Here is a 12,489-nt window from a genome sequence, read left to right as displayed (position 1 = left end):
AGAAAACCTCCAGCATGAAGTGTATGTACAACAGGGAAGGTAATTAACCACTGCACCAAACTACCATAAACCAGCGAATTCTCCAGTCACCCATGAATCCATTGACCCACATAGCATAGAGAAGCTTGGTCCTTTTGGTACAGAACATGGAGGGAAAGAGACAATCAATTAAAACTGGCAGAATGGGGTTCCTGCCACACTATGCTCTGGAACAACGTATTATTTTATAGAGCAATTGCTTAAAAGGAAGACATAACATGTTCTTTGCACTCGTCCTGCAGCTGAAATTCTGACTTCATGTATTTTACCAGCAGTAAGTCAAAGCACGTTAAAAAACTGAGTACCAAAATAACCCTTTTCTGCCCACGCATTGCAGAAAGGTAGCCCCATGCTTGTGCTAAACCCATGTGATTTGGTGCAAAGTTTCCCTGCAGCCGATCAGGAAGACGTCTCCTCGCCACTCTCAAGCGCTGCTGCTCAGAGCACATTTCATCTGTTTACAGCCGCAGGGATTTCAAAAAAGTGAACCTTGGTACAAGACACCCACCTCTGGGCTGCCACAGATAGAAGATCAAGCTTACTGTGTCTGTCCACAGCACATCTCTGCTTCCACCATAACCAGCCTGTTCCGTGTGTGGGCCAATACACCGGCATCACCTCATTTTCTGAGGGCTGATGAAGAACAGAACGGGTTGCTGCTCAACCAAACACCTCCAATTTAAACTAAAGAAATGAGCAGGAATGCCTGACATCAAGAGACCTCTGAGCTGATAAGGAAGCTGGCATTGATGGTGCCAATAATGGTCTAGGAACTGGCTAGCACAATTTACAACCACTTAAAATTCAGGCTAAGCTTATTTGGGAGAAAAGCGTGTCTTGTTTTGCCTGGTAAATGATGCAGTGAGATTTGATGACATCAGTGTGGTATTGGCAGGCAACCAGCTTACCTGTGCTGTGCTTTGCCTGGAAACCTTTTCTTTGCACAGAAGCATCAGAGTAAAACCTGAGGAACATCTTGTTGGTAGAAGCCACTACCGGGTCTGGTTTCTTGCTGCCACAGAAGCGGCCAAGGACAGGTGACTTGCTGTTGGGCCCATCATACATTTCCAAGTGGTCATAGGCACATTCTTGGTGCTGTTCAATCTCAAACTCATTGAAGGTCTACAGTGAGAATAAGGAGAATTAAGACAGACATTTGTAAATCTGAGCATGCAATTTAGCAGAGGATGAGATGCCAAGTGAGAAACAGATCAAATGCTATGCCTGTCCCAGTCCTCCCAAAAACTAGTACAGAATATTGTGCTTTCAGACTAGAGTGATCTCAGGGTGGCAAAGCTCAGAAGTTCATATGAATGTGCTGTGTAGCCTTAGCTTTGCTGCCTCACGTGGGTGCATGACAACAGTTTTCAACTACAAGCCTTATATACCCTTATTTTTTTCTACCAGGAACCCTGCCTAGCACACCCTGATACCACCTTATGCAGAGATGGTCCCAACAGAGTGACTCACAAGGATGGGTAGGGGCGGGAGGGCACGTTACACCTTCTGTAAACAGAGTGAGCAATGCTCCACAGTTTTCATCTGCTGGAGTCTCCTCCGACTGCCTCACCCCTGCCTCATGCCCCTGTGAGACCTTCTGCCCTTTTGCAGGCCAGGGGTAGCCTCCTGGGATGCCCTCCACCAAGCACCCCACACAGGACCTATGGGGATCAACCTCCCAGTCACGCAGTGGTGGGGGAAAGTCACTTCAGTCCCTCACAATCCAGCCTGCTTCTCCCCTCGCACTCCCGCTCACTGGTTACTCACTACTTTCACTCGGTGGCCAGGTGTTGCAGAGATGTCCCAGGTGCACTCTTTCCTGCTGGGGTACTTGTCAGGCCAGTTTGGACTGCTCATCGTTCCCTCTGCACCACTCAGCTTGTGCTCACAACCAGCTTGAGAGAGAGATCACAAGATGAAGGCATCAAGGCAGGTCTCACAGGGGAAGCACGTAATGTCCTACATGCCCCTCTCTGCCCACTGAGACCCTCAACAGGGCAGAAACAGGGAAGGCTTCAGTCACTGAACAAGACCTTTTAGTATTACTACATAGTTCTGGTGGGTTTGTCCTATACTTTTTTGAGCTAACTTGACAGCTGGTGAAATGGACCATCCCATTTCCCTGGGCTTCATTAACCTCATCCATCTCCTCACTCCCAGACATGTTCTTGGGCTCATCCTCTTGTCTGCCCTGTTCCCAGTGACATGGTGTCCAACCCCACCACCATATTGACTCTGGTGCTATCTCAGCCTTGAGTTGTTTTGCCAACTTGGAAAGATGAATCAGCTCACGGAGGGATGAGACAAGGACCAGAGACTGTACACAGGAAGGCCATGGCAGCACACAGCAGGGGTAGGGGTGTAGGGAGAAAGATAATTTTGGCAGCAGCAAGCAGTTAGATCAACTCATCTGACTCAAACCCAATAATTAAATGAAGCAGCAGTAGCTAGTCTAATGGTGATGACCCCCAACTTCTCCTTTTGCTAGCCCAACTTCTTGCCCCCACCCTGTCCACCCCCATGGCCATATAGAGGGCCAGACTGGGGAATGGATCCAGCTGAAAACAAGCCCTCTTCTTCCTTCTTCTAGGTAGCTTTTCAGCTAGCTGGCTTTTTTTCAGTGCCCCAGCCTCGTATGCTGTACGAACATCCTTCCAACCCTGGGCAGGAAGTATCCTGGCTCAAATTGTGTTTGAGGCACCTTGTCTTTCCTGAGGACAGGGAGCAGGGATCCTACCTTCTTTACAGTCATGGCCGTTTTCATGCAGCATGAAGCCATTTCTGCACTGGCATATGTAGCTCCCAAAGGTGTTGATACATTCGTGCTGGCAACCACCGTTGTCTTTGGAGCATTCGTCCTTGTCTGGGCAGGATCAAACCGACAAACACCGAGTTGACAATGAGAAACAGACTACCACAGTTGCCAGCTGGAAGTCCCATACCCAGACTGGCAGATACCAGTACAAACCTCCTACCTCTGCTGCTGGATTAGTCCAGTCAGCTTTTTAGCCCAGATACAATTCTCTTCAATTGCCTTTCATTCCATAAAATGCATCACGAATGTGTTTTATTATATAATGTAGGTTTGGAATGGTTAAAGACTCCTATCTAAAAGAAACCTATAGCAGTATCTCATTCTTTTAGAACAGGGTCCAGGAAAAGTATCAAACAAATTCATTAGCCTAGGCAAAAACTTACTGGCCAATTTTTACATTTTCAAGTTCCTAGATGCTCTGATGAGCCTTGATCATTGAAAAGTTCTGTCCAAGAGCACAAGCAGCCAGATGGAGAAGAGGATCTAAGGAACAAACTGCTCCCTGAAGCTGAAGTATGGCCCAGTGGATGTTCACTCCTGTGTGTTTAGGACCATGCATTCCTGGATCTCACTGTTCTGACCATCAGATATGCTCATGGTTTCCAGTCCAATTTAATTTATGAGCAGTTTATCTCCAATTTTTCTTGGGTCAGTGCCCTCCCTGGACCTCATTAACCTCATGTGTCTCCTCACTCCCAAATGCATTTCTAGATGAAACATGCCCCACCTCATCCTTCCTCTTGTTAGATTTAATAAGCCAAACCCCTAGCCCTGATTCTACTCTGCAACTGTCTTAATTCAAGGCCTTTTTGCCTGATCATCCTCCTCAAAAACATTAATACTGCTTGGTCTCTGCTGAAAACACAGCACAAAATTGAATTTCCACTTCCATACGATGTACAGTTAACCTCCTTAACTGCCTGACAAGAAGGTACGTCACTGACACCAAGAGCTACAAAAGATTCAGAACAGAGTGTTAGAAACTTCCACTAGCGTGCACTGCTTTGATGGGGAGAACTGCTATATGGAAGACTTCTGGAAATTTTCTAACTCTTGTAGTTTCAGAGGAAAAAGCTTTTCTTTAATGACACCAGCGACAGAAATAACTTCTAGGATCAGGCTTCCCATTGCTTCCTGCTGTGGAAGGACTGGAGGCATTGATGAAATCCATGCATCTTGCTGACACCACACTATGAAACTGGACCATACATTGCACTGAGAAACCAAGACGACAGGTGACACAGCACAGAGCAACCATGCTTTTTAGATTTAATTAACTATGTCAGATTCTGCCTGATTTGACAGGAGGTTGAAGAAAATTCACCAAAACCAAGAGGTTCAGTCAGAGGAGACAGCTAAGCAAGTGAAAGAATACAGCCACGTACCAGAGAAGTAGTGAACTTTAAAGCCTTTCTTGGAGACTGTGTTGTCTGATTTGAACTCCAGTCTCATGTTGTTGCCATACGACGTGATTACTTCAGGCTTTTCTGAGCCACAGAATTTGCCATGCAGCTTGGAGTCAGAAGCCAACCCACTACGAACCTCAACATAGTCATATTTACAGACCTGCCAAGAGAAGAGGTGATTTCTCAGCTCGATGGACTTGGAACAGAACATTTCAGAGGCAGGTGACAGAGGCTTGACTGAGAGGGAACAGAAACAGCCTTATATTCAAACACATTCCTAACTTCCCCAAATTCTCCTCTGTCTGTGTTCTCACCCCCTTCTGTTGCTGCCCTGGTCTTAAAGCATGGGTGTGTTTATCAGAATAGCAAAGGTTCCATTTAATTTATCTAAAATAATTACTCACACCTTACCCAAGAACACGTCAGTGCTGAATGAACTTCATCAGCCTGCTGAATTAAGGAAGAGCTACTGCTCCCATTTACAGTGGGGAAAGCGAGACCTGAATGCTTTGTTCAAATTCCACCCTGTCCTTAGCAGGGCAGAGAACAGACTCTCTTACTGGTTATTTTGTTTATCCTTGAAGAACTGTATTCATTGTTCATTTCCAATTATTTTCCTGCAAAGGCAGCTCTGGGGAAGAGGGGGGATGGGACACCTATTAAGGATGGAAAACACCTATAGTTACGCAAAACTGGCAGAGAAAAGAAGCCTATTTATAACAGAACAGCTTTAATCCTTCCACTCCATAGAGAAAGCAGATCCGGACTTCAAGGAGAACAATCACTGTTATTGGCTTATTATATCAAGGGCAGGGAAACAACCAGAAGCTCCACCAGTAAGACAGAGTCTCCTCTTCCTTGTACCCCAAGGATTCATCCAGTTCTGAGTTAGCCAATAGTCACACCTCTGAGTTGCAGGGACCGGTTACGTACATCATTGCCTTCCAGCTCAAACACTTCGAATTGCAGAGAGATCCGGTACTGGGCTGGAGCTACCACCTGCCAGACGCAGTTTTTGTTAGTAGGATATTCCTTGGGCCATCCAGGGCTAGTAATGGTCCCATTGAGCTTGGTGATGAAGCCCCCACAGGCAGCTGGAGAGGCAATAAATGAACACAAGTTTTACTTGGTTCTGTTCAGACACACAGATTGGGCCACATTGTTAGCTAGGAAATGAATCAGATCCTGGTTGGTGGCATATTTCAAATCCCAGCCTCCAGAACAGGTTTAAAATGCTGGGAGCTGTGAAGAAGACAAACCTCAACTGCTATAAATCACCAGTGAAACACACAGAGCCAGGCTATGGCCCTGAGCACCACATAAACCGTGCAAGATTGATCTCCTTTTTACTCTGTAGCCTTGGGCTTACTGTGGATGAGTTGACTTGACACGTACAATACAGTTGGAAAGGTGAGCTTGGTAAATTGACCCACAGTCAGTCCTACAAACCTTACTATTTCAAGTTTATCAGTAATGGAATAATGAGAAGATAATGGAATCCTAGGGAAGACACCCCTGTGAACTCTTCAGTAGCTCATTATATGTGGACTGCATCTTCTCTAGGGAAAATTGAAGACAAAGCCAAAGACTTAGCTTTATTATCCCATTTCTTTTAAAAATTTAGGACATTTCAGCTTCATCCTCTTGTGGGAGGGCATGGCTTTTAACTCAAAGGAATCAACCTCAGTTTGCTCTTTTGCTGCAAAATTCTATTTGCAATGAAGCAATTTTTTCTTGCTGTTTCTTGGGAGTAATGAGATACAGCCAGATCTTCAAAACCCACAGGGATAAGAGCTTCCTGTGTCTTGTTCCCAACATCATTTTACATTAAGAGAACTAAGCCAAGGGTGCAGCTTCAATACAAAAAGTGTACCAAGCAAGTATGTCTGGAGAAACAAAAGCAATTTAATACACAAATGAAGTTTAAAATAGGAGGTTAAGAGCGAAGTCCAAAAAATGTTTGCCAAGCTATACCAACTGGCTTGCTCAAAAGTGCAAGAAATTATTTAAAAAAAAAACAAAGTAAAGCTTCCAAAAGCTTTTTGCACACACCTAACTCTGCCCTTGCCAAGTTGATAGGAGCCTTCCCCAAACAGCTTGACAAAAGCAGAAGTCAGGGCAAACCGGCTGAGCACCACTCACAGCGTGGAGCTCCCTCCACCTCTCAGCTGAAAGGCAGAGCTATGAGACAAGAACAATGGGTGGATTCTCACCACACCAGCAGCTGTATTGCTGGTGGGAGCAAACACTTGTTGCGAGAGACTAGCTGTATAAATAGAAAGCTGAAAGAAACAGTTTCTATCAAAGACATGGTTTTTTTTTCCCCATAACAGAGGAAGGGAATTGACTCCTGAGTATGGAGAATGTCTGTTTTGCATGCAAGCAAAACATTGATATTTTATTATCCAAAAGATATTTCTTTTAAAAAATAGAATAATTTCAGCCTTAGATTGAAATACTTCTGGGTCACTCAACAGTTAGGTTGTAATGACCGCCCTCCCTTACGCTGCACCGTGGGAGATCTGGTCTGAATGGAGATCTCTGGGCATGAAGAACAACTGGGTTTAGAGAGGTTTAGCAGTAGAGAATCAGAGTAATTTCAGCTTTCCAACCACAACTTGTTTTTCAATGGAAGATGTTGACAAAAAGAAATTTTTCACATGGGTTAAGATAAATAGAAACAAAGAGGATGTAGGGGCAAGGAAAATCATCTCCAAGATTGTTTAGATTTCCTTATTAGCTGTAGTACCCACCCTATAGACAGATGCCTCAACCTGTAGGTTACTCACCTTCACAGCTCTTTTTATCAGCTGTCAACTCATAGCCAGGCTCGCAGGTGCATTTGTAACTGCCCAGTGTGTTCTCGCAGTGCTGCTCACAGCCACCATTGTCTGGCAGAGAACATTCATCCATCTCTGTCAGGAGACAACCAGGACAAGTCACCCTTTCCCGAAAACCCAAACCCCATCCTATTCCTCTTGCAACAGTTCTGGCCAGAAGGAGCAGAGCACTAGCTGACAAGCCGAGCCCAGGGAGCAGGCACTGCAGCAAACCTCACAAGTGCTAAAGCACTCCCACCACCAAAACCATAAAAGACTACAATTACTGTTACTAGTCAAGAGTGCTTTTTCTAGACAGGCGCAGGGAAACATGGTCTCCTGTAAAGACTTCACTGCATTTTGTTCTCATTTACCCCTGGTTTTTTTTTGTTTTGTTTTGGTATTTAAATTCCTTATGCTTTTGAGGGACTGGAGCTACCAGGAACCAGCCCATTATGGTGCCCACAGCAATGAAGCTATGGAAGGACATACCCCACTGAACAGGGTGCAGCAAAGGACCTGGAAGGACACGCAAGTAGTTCTTCCTTTTCATAGACACACCAAGTCTTGCTACCCTAGACGTTGAAGTCAGGTTCTTCCAATCACATCTCAGTAACTTGAACTGACATTTTAATATACAGCCAGCCAGCTGTACGGCCTTCTCACCCTGATCCCTGATTCCATGTGCATCCCTTAATAGATGGTTTTATAAAGATGGTTGTGGTGGGTTGGTTTCAGCTAGCAGCCAAACTCCAATCCAGCTGCTTGCTCACTGCCCAGCCCCCCACTGCAGTGGAATGGGGGAAAAATTATGAAGAACAGGAGCAGGAAAGCTCCTCGGTTGAGACAGGGAAATTACCCACCAATTACCACTGTGGGCAAAACAGACCCAACTTTGGGGAATTTAACTTAATTTATTGCCAATTAATGTAAATATTTGAGTACTGATTTGGGTATTGGGAAACAAAAAACAAACAAAAAAAAAGAAACATGTTAAAACACTTGGGGTAAACACCTTTTGCACCTCCTTTCCCAGGCTCAGCTTCATTCCACACTCCTCTCTCCTGCCTTGTACCACTGCAGCTTACACTCAATCCCTTCAGCAAAGCCAGGAGCATGCAAAGGCAGGAGATGATGGGGAGCTGCAATCAGTACATGACTTTGCCGTTCCTTCCTTTTCATACTTCCCCGCCTGGTCCAAGATGGGTCCTCCACGGGCTGCAGGGAATATCTGCTCTGCCTTGAAGCACCTCCACCATCTCCTCCTCAGGCCTTGGTGTTACCTTTGCTGTTTCACACTTTCTGTTCCCTCCTCCTCTCTCCCCCCCATCATTTTTGACCTCTTAAACATATTTTCACAGAGGTGCCACCAGCTCAGCTGATGGGCCCAGCTGTGTCCTGCGGTGGGTCCACTGTGGAGCCAGCTTGAACCATCTGTCTGGCACGGGGCAGCCCCTGCAGCCTCCCACTGCTGACACCTTGACACCTAGACTCAATATAATCTTCCAGTAACAGTTACTGCTTCGTACATCAAATAGGAACAGTCTTGACTAGATTATCATTGTAGCTCCCTTCCAACTGAAATATTCTATTCCATTGATAACGCTGTCTTTCTGCAGAGCCAAGAATCCTGCACTGCAACAGTTCCAGTACAAACAGATTTTATTTTCTGGCTTCTGTCTGTGGATTCGCTATGAAGAAAGTAGAATATTTCTTTGCTGCTCCATTCTTGGGTACAGGTTCAGTAGCTTCTGATCTGACTGTTAAATCACTTGCTTGAGAGAAAAGAGAGGCTGCAACTCCCACAATCATCAAAACACCCTTTTGTCATCAATCTTTACCATGGGAGGGACACATCCTGGCTATGGGCAAGTATATTTTGCAAAGTATTTTCTTTCCTCTAATGTTTGCCATGAAGAAGAAACAACAACTCAAAAACAATGTGAGCGTAAGACAAGCACATCACTACCAACACTTCAACCATATATGAAAGAGGCTTCAGTGATACAAACAATTTGTAACAAAAATGAAGTAATAAAGAATAATCCTAGAGCTTTCGCTTGAGATAGACACGATGGGATGGACATGACGTAATTGCTCTTCATATTTTCCTCACATTGTCTTATGGATATGACCAATAACTTACCCTCCCTGAGCTCTTTGAAAGTTTATTTTCTCTGAAAAGTTAGAAGTTACCACTGCAACTTCTCACAAAGCATAACATTCAATTTCGTCCTGAACTCTGTTTTTTTAAGGTGAGTTATTTTCTTTCAATGTTGCAAGACATGTAATTGAAGCTCTATTCCTTTCATAATTCACTATGGCAAAGCTGTCCCATTGCTCAAGCAGCTGTGGGTGGCAGTCTGAAGAGTGCCTGCAGAGCCATCTAATTTGTTCATTTACTTTGTTCATGGAATGGCTGGTAGTCACAATCCCTCTGGATATAGAAGTAAAGGGCTGCAGACTTCAGATGCCAGCTTGAAACTCCACTTGAACCCTGCAGGCGTGCCTACCCAGCTTTTGCAAACAGACATCATCTCTGCCCACAGTGCAAGCTGGCTAGAAGTTGTGTGGCTATGGCTACTGTGGTGCTTGGTCCAAGAAAATACACTTTGCTCCTCAGCTGGTCTTACTGACATGGATTTAGCAACACTAACGATTCATGAGCTACACGGCTTCTGGTTCAAACATATGAAGTCTGAGCAGACACTGCAAGGTTTAGTCTGCCAGCAAAAACTCCACAGACAATACCTGTGGCTGCAATTGTACTAGCAGTGCATGTTTATGTATTTTTTTACCTAAAAAAGAAATAAATTTATTTCTGGCTATCTGTATCACAAGGAAAGCATCCCAGGTTCAGGTGTGCAACTTTCTTCCCCTACAAACTTGCAGGAGAACCTCAAATTCTATAAACTGACTTGCTGCAGGCCAGGAAGTCTCCATGCGTTAATCCCTGGAAGACATCTCTGCCACAGCCAGTCTGCACTATCAGAGCTCTTGAAGAAGTCAAAATGTCCTTAGGAAGAAGTATTTTCTGTGTCTTTATGGAACCTGAGAAATTTAAACAAGGAAGCCTAGGCACTGTGAGAGTTGTTCAGGGACTGGAATTAAACACCGCAGTATTTGCCAGTGATCTTGTAATCACCCTTTGTCATGGTCCATTTGGATCTCTCAAATTTACAGGACAACATACTCTGTGAACTAAACTTTATTTAACGAATTCTTTTTTTTTTTCTTTTTTGCACGTAAGCACACAGATTAAGAATTATGGGTTATAAGTTATGAAACGTTATGACCTGAATGTTGAATAAGTGAATTCATGTAATAGACTAGTCTGAGCAAAAGGAATTGAACCCTGCCGTGTTTGTTTGTTGTATTTCTTAATGAGCTCATGAAAAAAGTTTTAATTCACAGGGCACATCATTGTCCTGTAAATTTGAGAGATCCAAACGGACCGTAACACCTTTAATGCAAGACAAAAGTTAAAGTAGAAACAAATAAAGGTCTTATGCAATCCAAATACTGGCATTGCAGCTATTATTTCTGAACAATTGTTACTGAACCCAAAAGAAATGTGACCTCGCAGCAGCTCTGCAGGTATTTTCCCAAGTGGTTAGATATTTGTTTCTTGCCTCTATCAAGTCACCAGTATGCTGGCAAAGGACCATGGCTTGGGTCCAGCTTTTAACAAGAATTTTAGTCTTCATTTGCATCTTCCTGAAGAGAATCTCAGTTTAGAAACACATTTGTGTCCTAAAGCACTCTGAAACTTTCCCCGGGATTTTACTTGCAATCAAATTTACCCTCTCTCCAGAAGTTTCTTTTGTAATAGAACTTAAGCAGAGAGTTGTTTTTAACACTCTTTATACAGCACTAGTACCTTTTCTTTGAAAATGTCAGTGTCCCCTTGCCTGGATAACTGGGGGTCACATTCTGTCCTGCTGTGTTAGTTCCTGTGCTGGTGCTGACACATAAATGAAAGGTTAATGGTTTTTTGAGGTAGGCTTTCTGTCTTAAACAGCGAGGTGGTGTTCATGCCTCAGCATCAAGCACCTCCACACTCTCAAAGCGATTTGTATATAAACTTGGTATTAGCAGTTGTACAGACAAGTCTAACAGCTCTTAGCTATGTGCAGATACAATGGTAACTCATCACTTTGGGATGGCAGTAAGTTAAGCAATGAGTGATGCCCAACTTTGCCTTTGAGAGGTACTAGATCACATACCTTTAAAGAAATTTGCTGCAAAGCCTGCTTTATTGATGGTTGCATCAGATGCAAACTTCATCCATACTTTATTTGAACTGGATTTGATATCTTCTGGCTTCTCGTAGCCACAGAAGTGACCGATCAGTGGGCTGTATTCAGTGAGGCCATCTCGGATCTCCAGGTAGTCATAAGAACACGCATCATGCCATTCAATCTGCAATGGGAAACGGGTGTGCCTGTAGCTCACTAGCGTGAGTTCTCTGAGTCAGTCTAGCTATCCAGTTAGACTTTGGCCAGAGATCAGCTTACAAAGAAGGATCCCAAACAACTGGTCACAACTAGGTACTTGCCTCATGGTTGCCACTGAACTCTGCTGCAGTTGAAATTGCATTGGAGCCCAGGCACATCTCAGTTCTGCTGCTGTTTCATGGCTACCCTCCAGCAAAACCTGATCCCTGACTACCTGCAAGCTTTTCCATGAGAAACTGTAAGTGACAGTGCAGAACAACTACAAACAAAAAGGCTCAAGGGGTGACAGCCAGGAGGTAACGGTGTCATCCCTTTCCAGGACAAGCACAGTAAGTGTGCACAAGCCACAGGAACCTATGGGCTAGAAGGGTTTTAGGCACCAGCCCAGGTTCTGTCCACTCCTGTCTGTGACTTCTTAATCAGCAGTCAGAAATACATGATTGTATTTCTGATTATATTCAGATTATTTTGATTATTCAGATATAATTCTGATTATATATAACAGAATATATGTATTCTGTTATATGCACCTAACTAAGAGTGTAAGACATCCTATAATCAATAAGAGAAAACCTTTTCTGAGCTCTTCAGATCCTGTCTACCATCTGGGAACATGATGTTTCTTTAGAGAACCACAAACATCCTGAAATCAGCCAAGTCCCAGCGACACCAACAGGATTTTTTTTCCTTAATTTCATTTGACCAGAGCGAAAATTTAAGGACTCATTAATCCCGACTTAACATCATCAGCAATTTTGTGCCCCTTCTAATACTTTCTGTCCAGTGTAACAGTTTGTGAAACCTCATAGTATGTAAAACTTGTTTTCAAACTCTCTGAACAAACTCCTGGTGAGGAGAAATGTTGTTCTGAACTATTCAAAAGATTTACTTTATTATTATTATTGTTGTTATTTACATCACTCCCTTCTTAATTTTAAAGGATCTACAGAAGT

General features: G+C 43.8%; 1 protein-coding gene across 7 annotated transcripts in view; it reads right to left on the bottom strand.

Moving 5' to 3' along the window:
• Positions 1-12,489, bottom strand: part of TLL2 (tolloid like 2) — a 126,472-nt gene that overhangs the window by 27,789 nt on the left and 86,194 nt on the right. For all 7 annotated transcript variants that reach the window (XR_010071649.1, XM_063339078.1, XM_063339080.1 and 4 more), the window contains 7 exons: positions 11,306-11,501; positions 7,050-7,175; positions 5,194-5,354; positions 4,240-4,420; positions 2,777-2,902; positions 1,807-1,934; positions 948-1,161 (listed from right to left, as the gene is read on the bottom strand). Coding sequence is in view for 6 of the 7 variants with exons in the window: in XM_063339078.1 (XP_063195148.1) it covers positions 948-1,161; positions 1,807-1,934; positions 2,777-2,902; positions 4,240-4,420; positions 5,194-5,354; positions 7,050-7,175; positions 11,306-11,501 (1,132 nt within the window). In the remaining variant the exon portion in view is untranslated. The remainder of the gene's footprint in view (positions 1-947; positions 1,162-1,806; positions 1,935-2,776; positions 2,903-4,239; positions 4,421-5,193; positions 5,355-7,049; positions 7,176-11,305; positions 11,502-12,489) is intronic.

This window comes from Chroicocephalus ridibundus, chromosome 6 (genome assembly GCF_963924245.1).
Source record: "Chroicocephalus ridibundus chromosome 6, bChrRid1.1, whole genome shotgun sequence".
NCBI lineage: Eukaryota > Metazoa > Chordata > Aves > Charadriiformes > Laridae > Chroicocephalus > Chroicocephalus ridibundus.
The sequence above is the reverse complement of the archived record's forward strand: the minus strand, read 5'-3'. Positions and strand labels throughout refer to the sequence as shown.